A 27,154-nucleotide genomic window follows, 5' to 3' on the forward strand; every position below is an offset into this window, starting at 1 on the left:
ACTGATTATTTTTCAGGAGTCAGGGTGCTATTAAAAAAATGAAAAAGAAAAAGGCAAATCTTGTGACAACAGGCACTAATAAGAGAAGTGGTAACAAAATGCAGAAATCATATAGATACAAAGTAGAAAGATAAGAAATGGCTAAAACAAAGAATAGACCAGAATGAAACAAAAGTAAATAACCTTTATTCAGGTTAATTCACAGAAGTCATATCCCAAGGAATCATTCACTTAATTCGTACCTAAGAAAATAGGTAGATAACCAAACAGGAAATGTTTCAATGAACTGACATGCAACCAAATGACTTGCCCAAAATTCAGTCAAAACCAGAACTTAACTTGAACTTAAGGCCAGATGAACAGATGGCATCAAAACCTACAGATTTCCATCACCTACAGAATAAAAGGGGCAAGAGATCATTGGCTAGATGAACAAAAAGGAACAGACCTGTGCAATTTTGTCCAAGACTCACATTTTATGACTGGATACCAATTTCACTGCCTTCAACTCTGAGGACTAAAACACCCAGCATTTGTGAGTTTAGATACTCTAGGAATAGAAACCAAATAGGTGGATCCATTCTGTTCCTGACAGCCCTATTTGGGGTTCTATTTCTTAATAAAGAACATCTGAACACAATATTAAACATGTTGAAAGGCTCTTCACATGTCTTATACCTCAAACTCAGTGTTCTCAAAACACCTTCTCATCTGTACAAAGGCAACATGAAGCTTTAGAAGTAAAATTTTCCGTGAATAGCTCTTGAAATAACTCAGTTCCTGAACAGATAGAAACGCATCTTACTTTACAAAAATTATTTTACACAACTTTCTTACTAGGAATATTTTATCAAGTGTTGGGACTCTTTGAATGAGAAATGCAATTTCTATTGTAAAAAAATAATCCACTATAGACATCCATATTTTTCATCTCATATGTCCACATGTGCCATAAATTTCTGCATGTTTGTCATCCTGATTTGGAAGAGAAACAAGTAGAATCAACACAGTTTCTGCAGTATAAAAATTCCGAATTTCTCTTGTTTCTATTTAAAGTCTCAACTTTCAACTTTTGGCAAATATCTGTCAAAACATCAATTAATCCCAAATATAAAGCATTTTGTTTTCTTCCAATATCATAAAGGTTTTAGCAGCATTTAAAGCAATACCTCTTTCCCCACCAGACAAACAACAAAGTAGCAGAGTTGTGAAAGATAATATAGTACCCAGCACTTCACGGGCAGAAAACATTAGTCCTAGAACTGTGGAGGTAACCTTAGAAGTGTTTGAATTCTGTTTGCTTACTGAAAACTTGCAAGTTATTTTGAACAATTCATAGAATCATAGAATGGCTTGGGTCAAAATGTACCTTAAAGCTCATCTAGTTCCACCCCCCTGCCCCGGGCAGGGCCCCCTTCCCCCAGCCCAGGGTGCTCCCAGCCCCGTCCAACCTGGGCTTGAACCCTCCCAGGGAGGGGGCAGCCACAGCTGCTCTGGGCACCCTGGGCCAACACCTCACCAACCTCACAGGGAAGAATTTCTTTCTTATATCTAATCTAAATCTACCCTCTTTCAGTTTAAAACCATTACCCCTCATCCTATCCCCACACCCCCCGATCCAGAGTCCCTCCCCACCTCTCCTGTCCCCCCTTTAAGCCCTGGGAGGCCGCTCGAAGGGCTCCCCGGAGCCTTCTCTTCTCCAGGCTGAGCCCCCCCAGCTCTCTCAGCCCAGCCTCCCAGGGGAGCTGCTCCAGCCCCACCAGCATCTTCATGGCCTCCTCTGGTCCCGCTCAAGCAGCTCCGTGTCCTTCTGCTGTTGGGGGCCCCAGAGCTGGACCCAGCACTGCAGGGGGGTCTCACGAGAGGGGAGCAGAGTGGAGAGAATCCCCTCCCTCGACCTGCTGCCCACACTTCTCTCGATGCAGCCTGGGGCACGGTTGGTTTTCTGGGCTGTGAGCACACATTGCCAGGTCATGTCCAGCTTTTCATTCACCAGTACCCCCAAGTCCTTCTCCACAGGGCTGCTCTCAATCCTCTCCTCACCCAGCTTGTATTCATGTTTGGGATTGCCCCAACCCACATGCAGGACCTTGAGCTTGGCCTTGTTGAGCTGCATGATGTTTGCACAGGCACACCTCTCAAGCCTGTCAAGGTCCCTCTGGATGGCAATTCACCCGGAATTCCCTGCAATCTGCAATGAGATGGTATTCCACTTCATACCATCTGCTGAGATAATAAAGTTTTGGGCTCTTTCTCTATGTGGATTCCTTAAATCCTTCAGTGTTGTTCTTCAAGTTTGAAGCTAATCAAAAAATTCTTCTCTTCCACTGCAAACCCTGAACCTTTAACACACACCATCCACACCTTCCAAGGTCATCCCCAATTCTTTTGGATCTAAGGGGATAAACCAGAAATTTCCAAGTATCATTGTCATCTGCATTTATATCTAGTCAGACAAGAAAACACAGACACAGAACAATATTTTTTCTTACAGCCAAGCCAAAGCTGACCTCTAATTTTTATACTATGAAATTCAGGGCCATCATGCCGTGGGCCTTGTAATAGCTCTGTTGCTATGTTGCTATCTCTACTATGTGGGGTCTTCTCACACAGATCCTTCTAAAGCCCTGTTCTTGCTGCATGTTAAAGCAGCACATTCCTCAGCATAAATTATTACTTAGCAAAACGTTTAAGTAGACTTGAGTCGGGGGTAGGATGATTACAATTCTATCTGGACTCAAAAGGCATACTTTTCTTATGTTAACTATGTTCTTGCCTCCGTGGTAAAGTTGTACTTATAACAGGATTTTTTAAGTCCTTTTACAAATCTTCCTCTTTCAGTAATCTTCACCATATCTTATATAGTGTACAGATCAGATGTAGCCTCTACAGCTTGTACAGTTACTTTCACCAGAGAGAGCATGCACATGCAGTGAACAGACCTCCAGCTACATTACCTACCATACAGAAATACAAAAGCATCACTGCAAGAAATAAAAAACATGACAAATAAAAAGTAGGTTTAAAAAAAAAAAAAGTCAAAAGACATACTGGAAGAAATTCAGATTCCTTAAGAGCTGATAGATACTCTAACACCGATATTCTTAATAGAAGAAGGCATGTTAATCTTAATTTATATAACAGGACACCTAAGCAGACTCTCCAGGGAAGTTGCCAGGACACCTGCAGATACATAGCACATTTTGAAGAGCAATGCAAGGCTATAAATATGCATGGCATGACCTCATTCATATTGTTCTTTCACAGGACTCGGATCTTTAGTTCAACAAGAAAAGGAAGAAGGTAACAAAAGGAGGAAGGACTGTCTTTTGGTTAAGAACTGGGAGACAGGAAACCTGAATTCTATTTTTTGCTCTACCACAGAAGTGCCTTACGGCAAACGTTTCCAGCTTTGGGGTATCAAATCAAGAAAGTGATTTTGAGAGATGAAATGCTACAACGGATTTAACCACAAGTACCTAAATTTGAAAGGCTTGTCTACTTTCTCTCCCTCACCTCCTTCATCTGAAGCAGTGATAAAAGTTCTCATATATACCTCAGTGATGATGTAAACTTCCACCAGAAAACAACATAATAGTATTAAAACCAGAAAAAAATAAAATATAGACACCTGTTAGGTTTATCTTCCTGGTCCTCATACTCAAAATATTTACCTTTGATAAACAAACAAGAAAGAAGCTTTAAATAAATCAGCACTGCCTTTTGTTTGTATGAGTTGAAATCATAACCTCGAATATCATCTTTCATTTTTGAAGCTGTAAGGATACTTAGACAATGTATTAAACAGTCCAGCAGTTTCACATTTCTGAAGATCAAGTTGACAAATTCTCTCTTCCCCCACCCCCACTTCATTTTCAAGAGTACCTCCAAGATAGATAGCCCAAACTTCAACATCTTTCAGCAAGATGAACGTTTTTTCCAGTTTGTTCGACTGGTTTTGTTTGGGGTTTTTTTTGGTGGTGGTAGTGGTTTTTACCTAATTTCCATAGAACACCTTCTTTTATTCCTTTTTCTAAAATATGTCTAACTATACTGTATTTCTCACAATTGCAACGCTGAACTGACCATATAATCCAACAAACAAAAACAGTATCTTATTTCACTTTTTGTTATGAGTACCTCCTCTAGCTGAATGACTTAAGATTCAGCACTCCAAATGTAAATCTTATTTTACTATCCAATATGGAAAGCACAAGAAACCATGACTACAATGAAAAAAACCTGGGTAAATTATAATTTGAATTTGAAGAAAACAAAAAGGCCAATGAATTTTCATTACACAGGAGGGGAGGGGAATAACAGAAGAGAAAGGCAGCTTCTTTTACATTGGCTTTCCCATCTGGAAAAAATCACCAGAAAAATGGAAAATCAATACCAATAGAAAGATGTGAGAAAAGGGTCACGACATTTTTCAAAAGCTATACCAAAATAACTACTGCAGAATGGGGATATATGCATCTCTAAGGAATATATACACATTTCACATGCTATAGTGAACTGGCCATCCACGATGGCAACAGATTATTTTATGGTCCTGTGAAGTGCTTTATGTAGGACTACTGACAGTTTTTGGAGAGTAACTAGATCAGTCCTTTGTAAAAGTGATCTACTTCCAACTGTTTTCTCTCCTCTGAAACAAAACTATCACTAATCATAAGTTCCTAACTCATTGAAACGGAAAAAGTTTCTGTAACAATAATTTGTTTTTTTCCTCAGGATACTGTATAGTTTTAAATACTGTATCCATAGCAGTCTAGATGTCAATTAGAGAAAGTAGGTCTGACAGCATGTTAGAAAGCCATTAGCATAGTGACTCAATACTCTAGAGACTTTCCAATACAAGCTGTGATTTCCCACAAAATCTGAAGGAGAGAGAAGAGTGTAAACAACAATTCATGTAGCGCATAGACTTGGCTTAAGGACCCAGTTCCAAATTCCTTATACAGCTAGAGTAACTGTTGACTTTAACCAGCTGCTGTGGAAACACTTGGGATCAGTTTGTATGTGTATGATACACTTTTCCTATGGAGACAGATATTCTTGCTTGGGGATGCGACTACTTTTACTTCTGAAAGATTCTGACCTAATCATGAAGCAAGGCATGGTTGTGGTGCTACGCAGGACTAAACTCAGCTGGATTTGTGTTACCTTTGCTCTGTGACAGGACGCAACAGTGCATGCCTATAAGTTAATTCAAGTCCCTCTCACAAAAAGAGGGAGCATGAATTGGAATCCGGAGACAGGCATGCATCCTATGCTTGGCTACAGGAACAATAAAGAATAATTAATCCTTGAATCTTGTTAGTTATTTTGAAATCTGACTTAATCCTTTTAAATTTCCTATACAATAATATCACTCATTTCTCTAACCCAGAGAAACAACTTAATCTCACATAAATTCCATTTCCTTGAAAAAGCTATTACGTTGATTGTTTTTTAAAAAATAAATTTAAAAATTGAGAAAAGCATTTTATATAGTTCCTGGGCTTTATTGATCTAGCACATACTGTGTTCTTCCTGCAAAATTCTCAGGGTAAAAACCACATTTCCTCATTTTCAGTTCCAGACTTCCCTGTACCTTCATTTGTCTGACCACTGACAACTTCAGTCTTTTTACATAGGCTTTCTCTGAAATAACCCCCATCAAAAGGAAAAAGGATTCTCTTTCAGAGTAAACATGGAAAATAAGCACTTTATATATTCTCGGCAGTGAGGGAGAGTATTTATTTATTTTTGACTTTCACTATACAGAATTACCCTGCTGAGCCAGGCAGTTTGCCAGAACATAGTCTTTGCTGTATGGGATTCTCCAGATCACTTCTTTTGCTAAAATACATCGCCACACAGATCCGATGTAAGGTGGCATGGTTTTGTTCCCATAGCATGGCAGAATCCTGCTTCCCTGAACACAGCAGAAATTACCTGCAGCAGGTTTTTTTTCCAGAAATCTCTAGTATACAAAATTCAGTGCTTTTCAGTTCCACGCTACTGTTACCTTTGAGTGCTGCATTCATTACTTCTACTCCATGTTTCTAGTTGCTAGCATAGAGAGTCTGCAGCTGATTTCCCCACTTACATATTTGCAAACAAAACTTGCCACCATCAACCTGGATCAGCCCTTGCCATGCACGGGACCTACTGCCTTTTGCTGTGCTAGCAGCCAGCTTTCTGCTATAGCAAGAGGCTTCACTGGCTCATTTTATAACTTAAGTTCCTGGCATAGCAGTTGGCTTTAATAACTTCTTTGACTTTTTGATCCAGGATTCAGGTTCTGGAACCCATTAGTTATCACCAAGCAATTAATCTGGACGTCTGGCTGCTTATCCGACCACTGGGTTAGCTTGAGCATTTCCATAGCAAAGTCATTAGTCTGTCTTCACTATTGTGTGCGCTTGAAGGGGCATTTCATGGCTCCACCCCCCAGAAGAAAATAAAATTTATAAGTGAGACAGGATATCTCATTGCTGTTTATACTAGTCCACTCCTTGCTTGGTTATTCAGGGCTTCTAGGACTCACTGATTTCCAAAGACAGTTTTAGCTAGAATCTAATGAACAGTGCCAGTTGCCTTGGCATCTGGAATCCCCAAACTATGTTCCTCCACATAGTATTTCTTCCACAAGACAATATAGTCATATGGTCTTACATGACTCTGAGATTCATGGCATTATCGAAGTATCTGCTGGAAAACTTAGGTAGGGAAAGGTATAGAAATATCAAGATTCCTGATGAAGAAAAGCATCACGTTTTGGGATTACACATCAGCAGTCAGTTAATTATGATAAAGAATTACAAACTGACCTGAAGAAAGAAGACTAGGAGAAAGACTGAAATTTCAATCCTTTTTATTTCTGATTTTATTCCAGAATTCATCAGCCCCCACCCCCTCCCCTCCCCCCCCCAAAAAAATCATTTGTGCCACATATCAAGACTGCAATGCAGTAAGAATGCAGAAAGTTAGTATAGTTATTATTCATTTTTTTTCTTTTCGTAGAACATCCATTATGCTAGAAGTGAAACTATACTGTGCAGATACAGCTACTAGATGCCATCCAACAGCCAGATTTTTGAAATCTATTGATTAGTAGAGTTACCAGTGTCTCCAGTCCCACCAGGGCACCACAGACTGGAGAGACTATACTATAACCTTCCTATCATTACCATAGCTACACCTGAAGAAAATCAACCAGGTTAAAGAAATTGATATTTATAGTTTTCAACAGTCTTCACAGAGTGCAGGGAGTTCCAGTGATTTCCATTATGACAAAGAACTGATCCAGTATATACAGTCACATTTCTACTGCAAATATGTTCATCCCTTCAAAATTATGACTGCATATTCACTGTCATGATTTACCAGGCTGCAAGTATACAAATTTGCAAATGGCTTGAGAAATGCATCCCAGATTTCCACATTTATTCTCAGCATTTTATGTGAGCATTACCTAAAACTAGGTTTAAAATTATGTTTTTAAGCATCTTTAGATTCTCAAAGGAAAGTGCAACTGCAGCCTCAGAGGCATTTAATCACTCAAGTCTGGATGACAAAGTGCACCACTTACCGCTGAACAGGTAACGGAAGAGAATCTAAGTGGTCCTCGCCCTTAAAAGCCATATTTATCCTATTCTTATGTGCTCTTCTCCATAGGCTGGAATCTAGAAAGAAAACAAACAAACATTTAGTAAATCTAGGGAAACTCGGGCATCTTCAGTTCAGGGTGCATGGCATTCTACTGATACGTTGAGCCAGCTCACTAAAAACAATTCAAAAGGCTTCTTTTCCTCAGACTGCTACACAGCCCCAGCAGATAACCATGGCAGAAGCAGCACAGGGTTGGTTTGCATGGTCCTGAACTTCCTGGACTACTGCAGAGGTCAGAGGCATCTGGGTTGAACATTTCTGAATTAATATCAAGTTATTATTTAGCCTCATTTACTTTGAATTAATTTGAAGTCTAGAGGAAATTGATTTAGTATGACTGTAATCCTTCAGGTTATTGTGAGAAAGATTACAAGAGAAAGCAAGTGTACACCCGTATGATTTCAGGATCATTTAGTACTACAGTTACAGAAAGGCCTCTGATGTCTAAGTTACTGAAGTATTGGATCCTTCCATGATAAACAATTTCATTTTTCTATCAGTTTAAAATGTTGTACACACCTTTTTCCTCCGTGTTTTTGCTTTCTACCTGGTGACCAAGAGATGCATCCAAACACTATTGTACTAGAAAGAGGCAAGAGACAAGGAGACACAGAGCCGCCTCATTTCACAAAAAGGAGGGGTGCTGTCTCCCTCCCTCTTCTTTTAATCAGCCCCATCTTACATTAGGGTATTACCTACTATAGATCAATATATATTCTCAAAAAAAGTCAGAGAGGATCTGTTCTACCAAAAAGGTGAAGTCATTCCCATTTACCATATAGCTAGAGGAAGACTAATTCAAAATATTTGAAGGGAAAGATTAATCCATGACTCAAGAAGAACAAGGAGGAGATGAATGAACTTGGAGGAGGAGACAGGAACAGTGGGGAAATGATGGTTTCTTAGATGTGAAGCAAAACCTGGTATCGATGGATCTCACTCTTGGAAGAAATATTTTACACAGGAAATTAATGCTCTTTGTGTCACCAACTGGGGCAGAATGTTTTTGATGTGCAAAATTCTGCCATTTGGTTACTGGCTACATTCTGCAAGCTGAGTCAGCCACCATTTAAGGTATTTGACACTCCAAATTGCTCTTAATTGACACAGAGTGGTCCTCAGCATCTTTCCAAGCAAACTGAGCTCATTGCTAATGCATGTCCTTGGGTTTTTTTCCACCAAGATCTCACAAACATTGTCCTGAGCACATAAAAGTATTACAACCGAAGTAATGCATTCGCATGCTCTGTCCACTATTAGCACCAGATTGATTTGGTAATGGTGTTGTCTTGTGTTCCTCCCTACCCCTCGAATTTTCCTGGAAATAACTTGCAATCTTCTTAGTCCATGTGTCTAATGAAAGAGTATGCTGAAATACGGGAGAAAAATCTGTTTACAAAATAAAAAAAAAAAAAACAAAAAAAAAAACACAACAAACCAGGCAGTTACCAAATTCTCTGATTTAAAAAGATTGCAGATGTTTGATAGACTCTGCCTGAAAATTCATATGCCTAAGTATGAAAATATTAGTATGTATTCTTATGCTCCCATGCCAGAAAGATTTAAAAATCAAGCTTACTGTTGGGGTTTTTAAAAGCATTTAGCATATGATGCACAGTATCAAATGGAATAAATCAGCTATCTTCATTTGTTTCTACTAGTAGAAGATTTATGTCTCTAAAATTTAAAATTACGAAATACAATTAATCACATAATCAAGATTTACTGAAAATAGCCAGTTATCATGATTATCACCATCTTCATTTGGAGAGAATACCCTTAATCAAAGATGAACACATCTGCATAAAATCTTAATTTCAGAGATGAATCTTATCATGTAAAGGACTGAGAAAATAGTCTTTCAGCCTGCAGAAGTACAGACTTCATGGACACCAGCTATCTCCTGCTCAGCATGAGGCACAGGATTTACATTCTTACGTTACTGACACAAAAATCAACAGCTTCCTTCTGGCAAGCTAAAGCTACTTCACCATTAGCTCAGCCCACTAACAATTTCTACACATACAAATCAAACCATCTGCTTGTACTCCATTACTTGTGCTCAGTGACATAATGTACACAGACATAAATTAGATTATTGCATGTCATTGTTCGATATAAATTAGGAACCTGACAAAAATGCAGCTTTTTATATGCTGTCTTCCCACAAAACACACATCTATATTATGGCTGAGAGCCTTTAAAAACATGATCAACTCCTACTTAGAGGTCACTTATGCTCCAGGAACAATAACAAAATGCCACACCAATATCTTAACCAAACTGTCTGTCTCAAGACTGTGATTAGACATTAGCTTTATTTTTTTTAAGCCCAAGTTAATATTGACAATATAAGGAAATGCTCTCCCCAAGCACCTGCCAGACTTCCAAAGGACAAGCTGTACGCCCAGGACCGTAAAGTACCACACTAGCCCGCAAAAACCCATGACCACAAGAGAGGCTGGAGAGAGGTTGGAGACGCAGTGACTGACAGGGTACAGGCTTCTGGTCCTGCTCAGAATGGCTCCTCCACAGGCCTGGCAATTACGGTGCTCAATGGCAGATGTTGTTCAGTTTTTCGGTGTTCTCACTCACAGTTCCATGTAAGACTGAGATAACTGTACTTCCTAGTAATGGCCATGACAAGACTGATGAATCCTTCTTTTCAGTTGATGCTGCTTTTTATGAAAGGCCACAACAGTGTTGAGCTCTAGTCAGCATTCCCAAAAGGAAGGTCTTGTACTACAGCTGACTGTGCAGAGATGATGCTTGGATGCCCTCAAGTCAAAGCAAGAAACTTTCAGAGTATCAAACGTTTCATCTTCTACAAAAAATCCCACTTAGTGTCAAAGGGTTCTTTGCTCTGGTCCATACAGGACAAGAGACATGGAAGAACAGAAACACACATGCTAGCAACCTGTTACAAACACCTCTACAAGGTTTTTCTTCGGGGAACTGAAACATGGGTAGGGCAATGTGCGCAACCTCTGCTGCAACTGCTGTCTGAGCCTCTGTGCAGAGGCACCAAGAAGCTCAACAGCTTTCACACGATGGTCATACGCAACTAAAACATGTGGCATGCACCTGAGCACGCACACTCAAGGCTACACAAACTGTAAGCATATGTCTACATGCTTCTCAATCCTTTCCGCTAGCTACTTCCTCGCAGCTGGTGGAGACAGTGTGGCAGCAAGCAAAGCTACAGATCTGAAATGGTGCCTGAAGTCAGAGATCTTTCTCCTAACGACCATTTAAAAGATGCCCCTCCAACATAAAGTTTCATTCAAGCATATATATAATGTTTTGTATATATATTATGAATGCATATATGTACACTCACACTCACATTTATTAAGTATATACATACCAATAGGCAACATTAGCAAAGGCTAATGTTTTTTCCCACTGGCTTCAGTGGCCACTGTCAGGCCCACAGCTGGTCAGAGAGGCTGTCTAGGTAAACTTGTACCAAAAAATAACATGATACTACTCATTTTGGTACAAGCTTGAGTGACACTTATGACAATTTTGTTATTTCTGCATTCCTGGACTTTTATAAGGCAAATTTTTTAATACCTTACATAGGATTTTACATAAATAAATGTCTGCATATAAAGTTGCATTACAATTATAAATAAAGACTTACAATCAGTTTAGTTCTTCCAGTAGATAACAGTGTGTGCACGTGGAATTACATGTATTCGAGGTAGGAGTCTCTCCATGTGTCCTTCATCTTTTTGTCATGTCAACACTGAATTAGATTTTAAGATATTATTTCCTTATGTTTACTAGATAGATGTAGATAACCAGACCACAAACCTCATGTCATTCCCATTGATGACAGTCAGCCAAAAGCTTCTTTCAGAGAACTACTACACAAGAAGAAAACAAAACCAAAAACACAAAGCATCACACCTGAAACAGCACATAAGAATTGCTCACAGAAAGCGCAGTGTCAGTGGAGGATATGACCTTCATGGACACTGGGGGGAAAAAAAAAAATAAAAACCACACCAACCAGGAAGAGGGAACTTGCTGGAACTTGCTTATATACAAACACCAGGCCCTGATGATGGCAACTGGCAGAGATAACTAAAGAGAGCTTTAAAAGTCGTCAAACTAACCCGCCTATAAGTTAAAGAAGGAGGAGCCTCATTGCACCAGGCTTGGCAGCATCTGTGAAACTTGTGCAATATCTCCTTAGCACAGCTGTGCAGCTGGGAGCTGCTAAACCACCGGTTGCACAGCAGCAGACTCCTCCTGCCTTGCGGGAACTCCCTGCTGAGAGCCTCTTCTTCCTCAAGCCTGTTAAGCATTGGAGAGCAGCTTCTACAGCGTAACATGGCCTTTTAGCATCCTACAAAAGATGTTATTTCTGCTAGGAAAACAAATTGCAGCTTGCGAAATCTCCCAATTTAAATTTCTTCTGCACCGTTCAAAATGTTAGCTTATGTTTAACAAGCTAGAAAATGGGAGGATTTTAGCAGTCAGGATTCAGTTAGAAAAACATCTATGTCCAAAAGTATCACAGTAATAGCATATACTCAAGGTGAAATAAGTGTGACTCCTGCACTCCTACTACTGATGGCCCTAAAGAGGTTCTCCACCACAAAATGCTGTTCTGAATAATTAAGCCCTGACACACACACAATTAAATTCACATTTTTGAGCTCATTCACTGCACACATGTTCACCCTTGTAAAGGCTTAAATCAAAAGGCAAATCCATGAACTTCTGCCACCCCATTTCTAACCCCTAACATCATAATTTCAACACTAAGAACATTTTAAAATAAGGTCAATCAAGAGCATAATTTTTCTTTCTGAAAGACAGAAATCCACACATCTAGCCTTTGATTATTAATAACCATCAAAATTAGAAGAGCATGTAACATATAAGTAATATGATTAACCTGAGAATAAGAAGTCGTTAGCTAAAAGTAATTCCAGACTAGATATCACTTGATTAATATGAACAGATCCTGTCTGTAGTAAAGTACAACTCTGTTCTGACAAACAGTGCCTGTCCTTATTTTACAATTCTGTGAGCCTGGGAATCATTAGTTATTATTCTCCTGGTACACAGAATAACTGTTAATGGAATGCCACAAATCAGATTAAGAGCACAATTCTGACAGCATTTATGTGATAGGTCAGAAAGTAAATACATACACTCTGTCCTTCAGCAACACAGCCAGTCCATCAGAAGTTTTTCATACTGACGATTTGAGGACTCTGGATCCTGTTGTCATTTTGTATTATAACAAGCTTATCTAGACATGAATTAATTACAATAGTAGAAGCCAACTCAGAATTAAGCTGGATATCACAAATCTAAGAAGCCATAAAATTAGAAGCAAGAAATAATGAAGAGTCATTCAAATGATGCATTAAAATGGGTTGCATTAGCATGGGATCATATACACAGATGCATGTACCACACTCCTAGAATACAAAATTAAAACTAGAAGAGGGAGAGGTAGGAACAGATGCTACCTGCAGCATTCATTTGTGGTAGCTGCTCTTGCAGAACCAATAATCAAAGAGGAAGCACTGCTGAGCAGTTTATGACTTATACTTCTAAGTATAATCTGAAGCATAAATCAATTTTCACTCACACAAGGTTTTATTTTTAATGCATATTTTTCCCATCTTTTCTCTATATGTTCTGAAGAGGGAGGATCTCATTTTAAACAAGTCTCTATCTTTCACAACACTCCTTTTTATATAACATATAATGGTTTGGATTGGAAGGGACCTTAAAGACCATCTAGTTCCAACTTCCCTACCATGGGCCCAGACACCTTCCACTAGACTAGGTTGCTCAAAGCTTCATCCAATCTGGCCTTGAATATATACCTATAAAAAATATATATATAATATAGTATATATTTATAGGACACATTTTTAAAATTATACTACTATATTCTTATATTTTTGAAAATAGTTTGATAATTGAAAGCACTATTTTATTATATTAAATATTTATAAAAGCTAAAATATATGTATATATTTTAAAAGGCTATTGGAGGGGGTGTATATTTATCTACTGTAGGTATTCATGCAAAATGAAGTCTGTACTACTCTTTTTGTCCTTTTCTGTCCTGGATTCTTCTCATTTCAGCCTTACTCTACACAGCTATACCTTATAAGTATACTGGGGGAGGGAGGAGGCAAGAAGAAGAAAGACAGATAAAGAACTACCTCAGTTTAAATAGATCATCCTGAAAATTACAGATACGGAACATTACTTTGCAGATCTTAAGACAGCAAAAAAAGCGCAACATTTCTGGCTGCAGATACAGGGCAGGGGGGGAGAAGGGAGGTATATAGAAGCAAAAAGAAAAATAAATCTGAAGCCAGTCCCCTTCATATGCATACAGAGTTTGATTCCTTCATTCATTCACTTTCTCATTTTAGAGCCTTCAGGATGCCCTCCTTGAACATACACAAGTTTTTCTTTATGACCATCACAATGCAAAAATTCGCCTTTAAATCAACAGACGTTGGGTTACTCATTTGATTTCTTTATTTTAGCAAGTGGACCATATGGAAGCAGACTAAATAGAATAACTGCAATGCAATCAGAAGATTTGATTGCATTGGGAGGGGAAGTATAGACCCACGTAGGAGGATGCCATGGTTTGAGCCCAGAGGGCAACTGAGCACCATGCAGCCATTCAGAAGATAAGATTGAGAACAGCCCTGTGAAGGACTTGGGAGTACTGGAGGATGGAAAACTGCCTGTGAGCCAGCAATGTGCACTCGCAGCCCAGAAAGCCAACACTGTCCTGGGCTGCATCAAGAGACGTGTGGGCAGTGGGTCAAGGGGGGGGATTCTCTCCACTCTGCTCCCCTCTTGTGAGACCCCCCTGCAGTGCTGGGGCCAGCTCGGGGGCCCCCAACAGCAGGAGGACACGGAGCTGCTCAATCAGGGCCAGAGGAGGCCACGAAGATGCTCGAGGGGCTGGAGCAGCTCCCTGTGAAGCCAGGCTGAGAGAGCTGGGGGGGTTCAGCCTGGAGAAAAGAAGGCTCCAGGGAGAGCTTAGAGCAGCCTCCCAGGGCTTAAAGGGGGGACAGGAGAGGTGGGGAAGGACTCTGGATCAGGAAGTGTAGGGATGGGACAAGGGGTAATGGTTTTAAACTGAAAGAGGGTAGATTTAGATTAGATATAAGAAAGAAATTCTTCCCTGTGGGGGTGGTGAGGTGCTGGCCCAGGGTGCCCAGAGCAGCTGTGGCTGCCCCCTCCCTGGGAGGGTTCAAGGCCAGGTTGGACGGGGCTGGGAGCCCCCTGGGCTGGGGGGAAGGTGTCCCTGTCTGTGGCAGGGGGGTGGGATTAGGTGACATTTAAAGGTCCTTTCCAGCCCAAACCATTCTGTGATTCTATGTTACACAGGTAATCCAGTTTTCTCCATGACACAGAGATTATGAATGGAAGAGGTCTGTCATCATATGTAGTACAGTCAGTCCTTTTGCCAAGGCATGAGTTTTCTGACAATGTACCTTTAGCAAATTTTCCCATTTAGATATAAAAATATCTAGAAATGTGAAGTTTACATAATCACAGACTACATTGTGAAAATACTTAAGGATATAGAGAAGGGCATAACAGATTTTAAGTATTTCTTTCTCCCCCTCCCGACCCCTTAAAATTATTTTGGGCAAAAAGCCACTGTACTAATCACTGAGTTGGCATCTTTATTTTTTTAAATCTTATCAGTGAAAGTCTTTAAAATCTCCCCTTCTGGAAGGGGCACACCAATTTATATAGATGGCAGTATTATGGGAGCAAACTGATTAGTGGTCACATTTCTAGTAATTATTATTTTAGAGGCAGTTTCACTGGAAAAGATTTTGCTTTTGAGGTTCAGGAACTGAATAATAGGTGGCAAGTTGGTGCACTCCAGATCTATATTTTATCTTTTATGTGATGCAGAATAATTACCATATAAAAATGTTTATTGGTTCTCAGAGCAGTATGAATGCAACTTGCTACCACAAAATGCTGAGAAGTACAACTCTTCCATATTTACACTTCCCTTGCTTTTTGACAGACTGCGTAGTGCTTTCCCCCTCCCTTCTTAAACCAAACAGCCAATTTGACATCACCTGCACCGACACAAGTCTCAGGAGGGGCATTTCTGTTCCTGGTCACAGCCTCTTGGTTTCAGAGGTGTTTCCGAAGAGAAGCAGACAAACAGGCTTTAACCATCTGGTTTGTAGACCGCCTCTTTTTGCTGTAGATCACCCTCAGCCATGGTGGCGCCTGCATCGATGGCCCTTAGGTGGTATGAGGGCTTTTTCTTTGGAGACACACCAGCTGCCATCAGACTGAAAAACAACTCTACTTCCTCTTTGTTTTTTGTTTGTTTGTTTGTTTGTTTGTTGTTTTGTTCTCCCCCCCTTCTTTTCTCCCCCTGCCCTGACTACACATAAAGCAGCAATTGGGGACACCCCCGCTGTAAATTCAGTACCTCAGGGGTGTGGGCCTGAGGGCCCCCACAGGGCCTGGGAGGGAGCCCCCAGCTGCTGCCCGCCGGTTGGAGCTGGTTCTCTGAGGAGAATCGCCGAGGTAAGCAAAAGCCCAGCAGCAGAACCCGGCCCGAATCGCAGGGCCAGGGCAGCGGCCTCGGGGCTGAGCTGCGGGGTCTGCGAGGAAACCGCCGTCATCACCACCTCAGCTGACCAGGTCCCCCCGAAAATAAGGGCAGCTGAGGCCAGGTTGGGGGCTCCCGCACCCTTCCCCCAACATCTGCATTAGAAGTCAGAAGTTTCTGTTGACTGGTAAAAAATAAATTCAGGTCTTTGATCTGAGTTACCCTCAACACCACAGCCACGTGCAAACAACATCCAGTCAAGGATTTCATCTTGTCTCTTCAACAGGCATTGGGATCTTGTGTCTTCCCAGTCTCCGTGTGGAGAAATCAGAAATAAAAGGGATGTCATTTCAACTAGCCATTTTGCAGTACAAAAAGAAAAATAGGAGAAGATTTTTGCACCTTACTTTGTGGAAGCCTGTACAAGTGCAGACTATGCTGTTCAGAAGAAATGCCTACAGAATATCAGTTTTCTGTTATTTGTTAACATGAGGCTTCTAAGTGTAATGAAATTACAGATAAGATTAATTATTTCCCCTCCAAACATCAAAAAAATCCCAGAAGGAGCTTAAAATGAGAAGAGATAAAAGAAATAATCTCCTTATCCAGGCAGGAAATAATGAATCGGAAATTAAGAGATTTACCCAAAGTTAAACATGAGGCAAGTATAAATTGAAACCAAATATGCCAACATTCAATACTGTAAATAAATACATAGAGAAGACAATAACATTGTATTTAACAACTTCAATGAAGGGAAAATAATAAGGACCCACACAAGTAACTTGCTGCAAGGAAAGATGGCAATAATATCTTCACACATCTCTATACAATCCATTTCCAGTAATGAAAGGATTTCATCTTTCTTAATATCAATTCCAGTTAGTCAGACAGGCAGTCTGAAAGACATCTTTACTTACATTGATATTCCTCTAAAGAACAACAACAACAAAAAAATGACATTTTAACAGAGATGAGAAAAACAATATTATTAATTCAGGTCACAGCCCACACTAGCCAAGTCTCTATGGAAAGTATCACAAGGCATTACATGGTAAACAGCGATAGTATTTTCACAATATTTGCCATCAGTCATTAAGTTTTTCATTTTACAGAGTTAATATGCATTGCTCTTTGTTATAAAACTGAAACCCTTAAAACCAGATTTAGACCAATACAGATAAACACACATTTACCTAAAAGTTAACACAAGCAAAAGGCCAAGAATAGCTCTCTCTAGTCATTGAACCACCTCTCTATTTGAATTACTAATAAACTTGCTAGTTCTATCACTAAAGTTTAACATACTTTTTTTCCCCTTTCCTCAACATATTGGGTGAAACAAAATGACAGAGAGCTATAGAAAAGTTAAAAGGGAAGGAAGTAAATCAGACGTCAAAGTTATTGCCTGCTAATAAGGTACCTCAACAGAATACAAGAACAGGAGACCCTATTTAGCAACAAGCATGTGAGATGAGCTAACACACACCAAGAAACAAGTAAAATAAGTGTGGTTGAGCAATGTACTGTCAAGGATCCCAGCTCTCTGAACAGTGATTTTCCTCCACTAGGTCATCTTCATACTAACTGCAGTCACTACCTTTAAGTATGTCTTTATCTAGATAGAGATAAAAAAATCCAGTAGATGAGCACAAACTTCTTCCTAGAAGCTGAAAAAAAAAAAATAAAATCAGGATATGCTTGTGAAATTACCTATACACAAAAAATACAAAGGTTTGAGCCGGCAGCAACATTTGAGTGTTGTTTCTATTTCTTGCTTTTTTCCTTTAATAACTCAAATTAACACTTCCAGACAGCCTGTCAGCAGAACTATGTTGCCTAGTCATTATAATTCTACATAAAGGTCAAGTAATAAAGCAGCAGTGGTATTTTTCTATTTTTAAGGAGAAAATACTACATTTATACTTTTGAACCACTGCCAAAGAGTATCCAATCACCAGACATTTTCTTCTCCCTCTGTCCTTCACACAAAACAAAGTGAAGGAGCCAAAAAGCTGTAAGAACAATGCAGATAGGGAATCCCCAGCAGGACTAGAGGCAGAACTGCTCTGTAGGACCATTCCCGTATTCGGTGTCTCAAGTGCAGCTGTAATACGACCAGAGCAAATCCAGAAATCCCCAGCAAATTTAAAGGCTGGGGGAGGCTTTGCAGCCTGTACACATTAGATTATATTTACACTAGAGATCAAGTTGTTTCTTGGGAACAGCCTGGAGCCCAAAGCACAAAGCCTACTTCAAGCCAATGTGCTGCACTCAGTCTTGGTGTCAAGAGCACTCCTGAGCCTCTGGCTGCAGAGGTCCGGAAGGCCAAGCCAAAAAATTTCAAATGGTATTATCTGATGTAAGGGCACAGTTTTCGTGATTTGGCTTTTTTGTTTTTGTTGGTTTGGGTTTTTTAATGTTTCCCCCTGCCCCCAATTCATAGGCTGAAACTTTATTATGGAAAGGAGAGCACATAAAACAATAGGAAGAGGCACAAAGAGAGAAGCATCTTTTGTTAGCAAGTAAATGTTGATGGGTGTACATATCAAGAACTATGCCACACCTGAGAGCTTATAACATCACTGATCCTGACAGAACAAAACTGGGTGCTGCTTTCCAGAAATGTGTCTATTAATGAAAAGTTTGCATGACTATGGAATCAGAGAAAATGGGAAAGAAAAAGGACTTCATGGTTTGCCACTTACACTCAGTACAAGGGCAAAACCAGTGTAGAGCGAAGAGGGCTTCGTGCTAGACCTTTTAGGTTTTGTCTTTTGTTTAAAATCCAGCGGTGCTGTAGAGTCAACACAACATCCCCCCATCAGTTTATAGTAATACTGAGTAATAGACATCATAACCCTGTATTACACATTACCATTTCTACAAATATTGTAATTCAGTAGGGACCTGTGTAGTTTGATTTTAAAAGTGACTATCTAGATGTCACAGTACTTTTACTTAGTAAAGCCCCAAATTTGGAAGGTATACAAGTTATGGCCTAATACCTTCTTTCTCATAGATACATAGCATAACTCCCAAATACATAGTAAGTTCCTGGAGTCAAGCAACTTCACATCTATCAGCTGAACTACAGTAACTGACTGCTCCTCAGCTGATGTTCAGTAACCTATTACTCAAAGGAACTGGCACACAAGTTTTGAGAACAGGATGAACTACTTCACAGTCTGTTCCAGGATGGCTTCATTATTTATTCTTATGATTTTCTAAAGAGAAATATCAAAAGAAGAGAAAAATTGTCTTTTAAATAGTACAAGTCCCATTGCAGAAGAGGGCTAATCTTCTGATAAATATTTCTCATTATTATCATGAGGTTTTAATAGTTTGTGATGGCACAAGTAGACACACAGACACCAGAATTAGTTGGAAGTAAAGGTCCCAGAGTCAATATTTTGCTGTTAGCAGACAAATTCAGTTAATTCCTAATCATTAGGCTTAGGAGTGCTCAGATTCCAGACTTTTTTTTCTCCCCATAGAAAAACACAAGTGTGACCTTGGTTCTTTATCCCCAGTTTTGGCTTGAGCCTTGCAGTTATTTATGACTATGCCACATAACTTGCTCATTATTACTTAACTAAAAGTCAGACAGATACATGTTAGATCCACGTTTGAATGCAGTCTGTTCACTCCCTTCCAATGCAAGCCTGTGCACTACTGACCCTCCAGGCACACGAGACTGGTAAAACCAAGGAAATCTTTAAGCGTGAAAGCTCTCCATGAACTTCCATTCCCAGAAACTTGTGTTGACCATCTCAGGTGCAAATGCATCAAAACTTAATAGAGGTCACAGAACTGATCCATTACTCCAAAAATTTCAGTCTTCAGACTTGTTTCTGTTGTTACCTGTGATATGTGGAACAGACCATCTCCCATTTGAAAGAATAGACATGTAAACTCCAAATCTCTCCAGAGAGCTCATTTCACTATTAAAATACCAGCATTTTCCCATTATGTCTAGAGATAATTTCAATGTTTATGAGTTTCATACATCTCCATTTTTCATGATCAGCCTCAGAAAACTCTGCTTATTTCCAAATACCCACCGTCTCCCAGTATTGCCAATGCAACAAAAGCCAATAATTAGCCTCAGCAAGAAAACAGACATGTACCTCATCTCCCACTGGGACATGTGAATTCCACCTGCAAATATGGCTTTCATTATTTTCAGGGTGCCTAAGCTTAGAGATGCTATCGACAATCCAACATTTACATCAGCTGCATCCAAAGAATTGCCTGTGCCAATTACATGAATGCTATACCAATAAATACCTGAGGGCCAGGCATGTCCAGTAACTAGATAGGTATGGCCAATACCCATCTACTGATGCACCAGCACCTTGGTATCCAAGGGGAGGAAGGATTTGCCATCTGAGCAGTCAGGGAAGAAGTTTGCCCCACCAGAGTAGAGACTGCACGTGTAGGTTTTTCTTTAGATAGACATTATCCAGACAAGACTCAGCACACCAGTTTCAGGGAAACAGCCCATGACCTCTCTCAGTTGGTGCTCAGGTGAAAGAACAGGATTCCTGAAGCCATATACCATCTGTATTCATTACCACAACTTGAACGTCACACAGGTAACAAAGTTTGTGTACATGGGCCAGCTTTGGTAGTTGCTGTCAATACAGACCTCAGAAGAACTGCCCCCAAAAGCAGAATCAGTATTTGTATAGCAGTGTCAAAAACTGAAGTGCTTTTATTTAAAGATGCAGAGTTATGCGCAGGAACATGTACATGCAAGGAAAAAAGTGACATCCTTAAATTGGAGGAAAAAATTTAAGTTACTGCAATGGTAAATGTAAATCAGATCTAAGACCCAGCCACCTAATTGCCCATTAAGATATCAAAAAACAAGTTCTTCTTTTAATTTAATAGTCTTCTAGAAGAGAACCCAAGAAAATGCTGAACATTACTCACAGTGGAACTGCAGGACAGAGCTTTTGACTCATGACTCATCCAATATAAGTGAAAGCAGTTCATAAACTGATTCTGAAAAGTTTCAAAGCACAAGATGAATTTACCTTTAAAAAAAAACCATTTCAGTAAGAAGGGAAAAAAAAATTGGTTACAGGAAACATAGGGCAATGGTTATAACTAGGGAATGAAAATAAGGAAATTGTCCTGCTTTCCACAACAAGGTTTGGCACAAATTTCTTCCCAGCTACACAGCAAGTTATTCAGCTTCCCCATATTCTGAAGAAATCCTTGTATCAAATTCTTCTGCTCTTTTCAGTGCAGTGACAGATTACATTTGCAATCATGTTGGGGGGGAAGGGATCTCTTGTTTATTTACAGCCCTCGAACCTTCAGTTGATTTTAAAATATCTGCCCAAATCTAATTCCAAGAATTGAAGAGTTCATACATGTGAGAATAGAATGCCTAGAGCAAAAGATTGAAAAAAAAAAAAAAAAAAAAAAAAAAAAAAGATTAAATGGTTGACCACTGACAGGAGATGACCAAGAGGGGAATTCAGTAGGGAATAAACACAAAAAAATAGGTCAAGAACCTTAATGTCCTAAAAGATAATGTCCTAACCCCTAAAAGATTAGAAGAATAAAACAGAGAAGAGTCAAAACTCAGAAGGGAAGTGGTTTTTTGTAAAGCATGTACCATTTGTTCCCACAAAGTCACTGTGACTCAGAAGCCAGTATCACATAGTCACAGAATGGTTGAAGGGACCTCAGTAAACTTAAGAAAGGAACATTCTTATGGGTAATACAAACTACCAAAGTTACAATTATTTAAAATAATTTTAAAATCAAGTTTTTCACCTTGAGACAGTTGCTACCTTTATTGTGTCCTCCTCCTAGGATGTCACTGAAAGTTTATCTTCTGATTTTAACTGAATACCAACCTTTTCCAGGATAGCCAGGAACTGAATGGAAGAACCAGATGGGGTCAGGAGTCATCAAATGAGAAGGACAGATGTATTGAAATGCCCAATGTCCCTGCCACTGACTTCAGCAGTGAAACAATCCAAAAACATATTGTACATTCAGGAGTTAAGATTGACTGGGACCTTTCTAAAATTACATATACAAAATAACAACTTCTTCAAATAATTATCAGGTCATATACTAATAAAAGTCAAGAAAAGTTATTTTATTACCTGCTCAACTTATTTATGGAATAGAGCCAATATTAGTCAGCACAAGTAGCTACTAGCAAGCAAGAAGGCTTCTATCAGTAACGGAGGTAATTAAAATGAGGGAAATCCAAAACACAGTTATACCTACTAATCATGTCATCTAAATTGTACTGTTTTATTCATTAAAAATAAAGCTTTGAAACAAAGATGCCATATTTTATTCAAGTTCTTGATTACCTTTCTGCCGAGGGAGCATGTAATTTACAAGAAAGAGGACTTAAAGCTTTTAAGTGCCTCTGACTTAATTCAGCATGCTGTATTGATGGTCCCATTTAGATGATTCCATTTTAGGCCCCTCTAACGCATTAAAGGCATGACTTACTCACATCCATTTGGCTAATGATCCCCTACTGCTCTAAAGTAAATGACAGCTATTTACAGTAAATTATTCAATTAGGTAGAGGGAAGTGCAGTATTCATTTTATATTGTTTGACACGGCAAAACAGAAGTGTGCAAGGCGGCAGGTGGGGCATTTTAATCTTTCAGAATCAATTGTTTAATCCACAGCAAGAGAATAAATATACTCCGCATTACTTGTCAGCATCAGATTTTTATTGTAAACATTCTAAGAGAGACTGAAGTATTGCAACACCAAATAATATAATTGTGCTGCCCACTCCAGAAGTGAGTCATCATACAATGCAAAGAATGTTACTAACCAGCTTCTTAAGAACTGCGTTATTTTAAGCACAATTTCAAGTAACACACAAAGTGACTTTTTTTTTTTTTCTTAAACACATGCTAGCAGGAGACCAAATTTCCATTAAAAAAAAAAAAAAAATTAGGCATAAGCAATTTGGAATCCCATTTACTTGTAATGGGATTTATACTACTAAGTGCCCACCTCACTTTCAGAAACAGGACTGAATCTCCCAAGACATTTGGAGAGTTGGATATTTTTAATTCATGAAATCCCAGAAAAGGACAGCTTAGCTGCCCTCACAAATTAAGGAGGGGATTTAGAAAAATAATCAATTAAAGGACAAGCTAGAGAAATACAGCCTGGAGCTAAAACACAGCCTAAGAAGAAAGGAGAATGATCATACTTCAATAACTGAAAACTAGTCTTAAGCTTGAAGACCTTTTCACATGTTCTTGTATTTTTTTCCACGTGCTGAAGGGTGTGCTTTCATGCATGAGCACATGCACATGTTATAGTCCCCACTGTATCCGTGCTAGCATGGCCACCACACCTGGAAAAAGGCTGAAGCCATGACTTTGATGTCCCCTGTCAAACGCCTGCCTCATAGAAGAGAAAATAAAGGAGAAGCTCTCCATATTATGGGTATGAACACTAAATCCAAGGTGCTGGTGAGGCTACTACGCATCCTGAGCCTGCCAGTGACCATGTTTTGCACAGTTCCCAGGCCTCCTAGCATTTACTACAGAGGAGAAGGAAGAAGTAATTTGTCTGAGCCCTTCTGGCGAGCCCTGATTTTGGAGAACATCTCTCTTCCGCAAGCCCAGAGTACCCCAGAACAACTGCAGAGCACCCCAAATAGAACAACACTTTCCTCTGGCCAACCTGCCAATGCATTTAATTTTCTGCAGGCAGAGGGCCAAGTTCAGCAAGCACAGCTCCCTCTAATTTTAATGGGAGTTGCACTTGCCTATGCCAGCAAGTGAAGTTTGCTGGGGAACTGCAAGCAACACGCTACAGAAAACACAACTGCAGCCAGCATCTCTATTCAAAAGATACATTTGAATGGACTATTTTTTTTTCTTGCTGTTTCAGTTTTTCTAATGCTGCTGGCACAATTAAGCATTCCTACTCTTAGTACGCATTCACTCACTTCCATGAGCAAGGATTCTAGTCTGGCTGTTTGTGATGATGAATTTAGTGAAAAGACCAGCTTACCGCAACTAGACTATTATGTATTTAACCATGATTTGGTTCCTATATACCCAAAAGTGCTGGTCATATTGTTCAGATGACCTCCTACACACATGGCTCCAAATTCCTGAGGAAGGTCTGTATTTCCATGGCTCCAGAACCTATTTTCTGCAATTCAATACTTACTGCTTATTTTGCTAGGTATCTTCCCCCTCTTATAAAAGATTTCTCTTATTTTAATTTCTAGTTCTACCAGAACCAAATATACTAAGCAAATTTCAATCCATATTCTCAGTGGCTCTAAGCTGTGGATGCTATGCTCATTTTTACTAGGCAAATATTGCTCCATTATCATTTGCAGAAACTCAAAAATCCCCTCCCTTTGAAATGTCTTTTAGAGGCTACAGTAATACAAGTAATAGTAATAACAATTCTAAACCTTAGCAAGCAATACTCTGATCTTCCAGTCTCTAGTGGCTATCTCTGCTTGACCTATACCTCTTCATACAATGTCTTCCTTGTCCACCTTCCTGCTCTCAGACTAAACATACTTTTATCTCCTGGCATTCCCTCTGGTGCACAAGGAAGCATCTTGGACTTATATTCTTTAAACATGTGATGATCCTCTGAAGTGTTCCACAGTTAATTTCCACTGAAAAATTACCTGCCTGGAAGGCACTGGGTCAAACCAGATTGCAAGCCAATCCTTCATCTAGTAAGAAGATAAGAATAGTGAAAACACTTAGCATGGCCCATGAAATCACCCAGGAAGCCCAAAACTATCACCACCACCACCACCCCCCCCCAACCACCAGAGATTTAAAAAAAAAAAAAAAACAAAAAAACAAACCAAAACACCAACAAAAACAAAAAGCAAACAAACAAACAACAACAACAAAGAAAACACCCCAAAAAAAACCCACAACAACAAACAACATGGGGGTAATGTGAATTTGGATCCAGATTTTTAATATTTTAAGTTACTAAAATAGACTTCTCTACACCAAATAGTTAACATTTATATTTTTCTTATTCCAAAATCCTCCAGACAGTCAAGCAGGAAAGCTCAGAGCAACTGAGACATTCAAGGTACATTGCCAGTAAAGCTGATACACATCATAGCTACACCAAGCAGTACTGAAAGTGAAATATTGAGTGTACCAAATAGTACACATATTTCTGAACAGTTGTTCAGAATATGCTGCTTGAAGCAGCAGAAGTTAGAAGACCCTGAAGTGGAGGCAGGAGGAGTCACCGATGTTGCACATCAGTTTTCCCCTTTCTCCCCACAGTGGGGTCCTTCCCCCCCAGGGCCAGGCTGCGGTGCGGTAGCTGCCCGCGCAGCCGGTGGGAGCACAGCTCAGCGGGACGCTCGCGCCAGCCGTCACAGCATGGCCAAGTAGGCACGATAACGTGGCTAATACTGTTGCCAAGAAAATAGAAGAGCAACTATTGGAAGGAATGACTTAGCCTAGGATGCATCGCTTAACATCATCCCCTTTCAGGTGGTGCAGACAGGAATGTTGAGGCCCAGAGACTCACCGCTCCCATGTCCTTGTCCCCATTTACTGCCAATCCCTGCTGTCCCAAACAAGAACCCTTTGTACACAAGTTTTTCCAAAACAAGGACATTAACTGCTCCAAATGGACTTGATTTACAAATATTATTTACAAAGCACCCAAACGTCCCTTGCCAAGAGGCAGACCACAATGAAGTTATACCAAAATACAGTACAATTTCCCTCCACCTTATGCAGGTGCACTGCATTTTCATTCCTGTTACAATTAACAGACATTATGGGTCAGGCACACACATCAGCCTGAAAATGGCACAATGATTAGTTAGCCTAACCCTGCTCACATAACATCAAGCTTTGCTTAGTTTTGAGGCTTTTTTTTTTCTCCCCTCAAAACCCCTGACACTGTTTTCTAGCTATGGTAATACTCAGATACACAGAAGAACAGGCAACATTTCCACATGAGATATTGAGAACGCCACCCTATAATGGTCCCTCTCCACAATTTCATAATTCACACATGTTTAGATTTTAAAAAGCATACACAGAGTATTTTTAAGAGAACTGAGCACAAGGTAGAATGATTCCCTGAGGCTTTCCAGGTCTCCCACAATGTCAGCATCTGTTTAATAAATCTCTGTAGAAGTCCATTTTTTTTTTTTTTTTTTTTTTTTAACATTTTCTTTCTCAGCAGCCAGAGTTGACCTTCTTTCTCACAAGTCCTATCAACACTCTCCTGAGTTGTATACTTAGGAACTAGAAATAAGAAAGAAGCAAGATCACTCAAACACACAAAAGATGTAAGAAAATAGATGCAAAAGAAAAATCCATTCTAGGGAGACACTTGCATTGAAAAGGATTATGACCTGGTCTGAAAAATATGCAAAGAAGATGCGCCATGAAAATGTCTCATTGTATTCTATGCTTCTATCTTAGCACATCAGTCTGTGTTGGAGACAGCAAGTCCCTGGCATGGGGCAATGCTTTCAGAGCACATTCCAGGCACAGTACTGTGTTATATTTTACTCATGCATCCTTCAGCCAGACAATCTATGTTGGCTACATTTTTCTTTTGTAAATCAACATAAATTTGTCTCTTCTTAAATTCCTCTTACCTTTTCTTCATTTAATGATTTCTCCAGAAGTGCTTAAAATTGAGGACATGTCGAAAACTAAATTACAAAATCTGGCATATGAAGACTTAGATTCCTATAAATAGATGAATATCCCATTTTCTGGAATTCTAATCAGCTTCTGCTTTTTATTTCATTCCTATTAGACGGCAATCTCCAGAGCATTTTTCTGACTGCTGAATACTAAATCCTGCTTTCTCCTTTAAAGGAAATCTATTGATTGATTTTGTAACTCACATCA

General features: G+C 39.5%; 1 protein-coding gene across 11 annotated transcripts in view; it reads right to left on the reverse strand.

Moving 5' to 3' along the window:
* The window catches only part of INSC (INSC spindle orientation adaptor protein), a 136,243-nt gene that overhangs the window by 88,015 nt on the left and 21,074 nt on the right, over nt 1-27,154 (reverse strand). For 5 of the 11 annotated variants that reach the window (XM_033006960.2, XM_033006959.2, XM_033006966.2 and 2 more), the window contains one exon: nt 7,583-7,676. In XM_033006960.2, coding sequence (XP_032862851.2) covers nt 7,583-7,676 — 94 coding nt within the window. Of the gene's footprint in view, nt 1-7,582; nt 7,677-15,770; nt 16,051-17,747; nt 17,929-24,927; nt 24,976-27,154 lie in introns of those variants that run through there. The other 6 variants (XM_033006969.2, XM_033006968.2, XM_033006965.2 and 3 more) reach the window with 3 other exon arrangements.

The sequence above is a fragment of the Tyto alba genome, unplaced genomic scaffold (assembly GCF_018691265.1).
Source record: "Tyto alba isolate M040663 unplaced genomic scaffold, T.alba_DEE_v4.0 Super-Scaffold_8, whole genome shotgun sequence".
Lineage (NCBI taxonomy): Eukaryota > Metazoa > Chordata > Aves > Strigiformes > Tytonidae > Tyto > Tyto alba.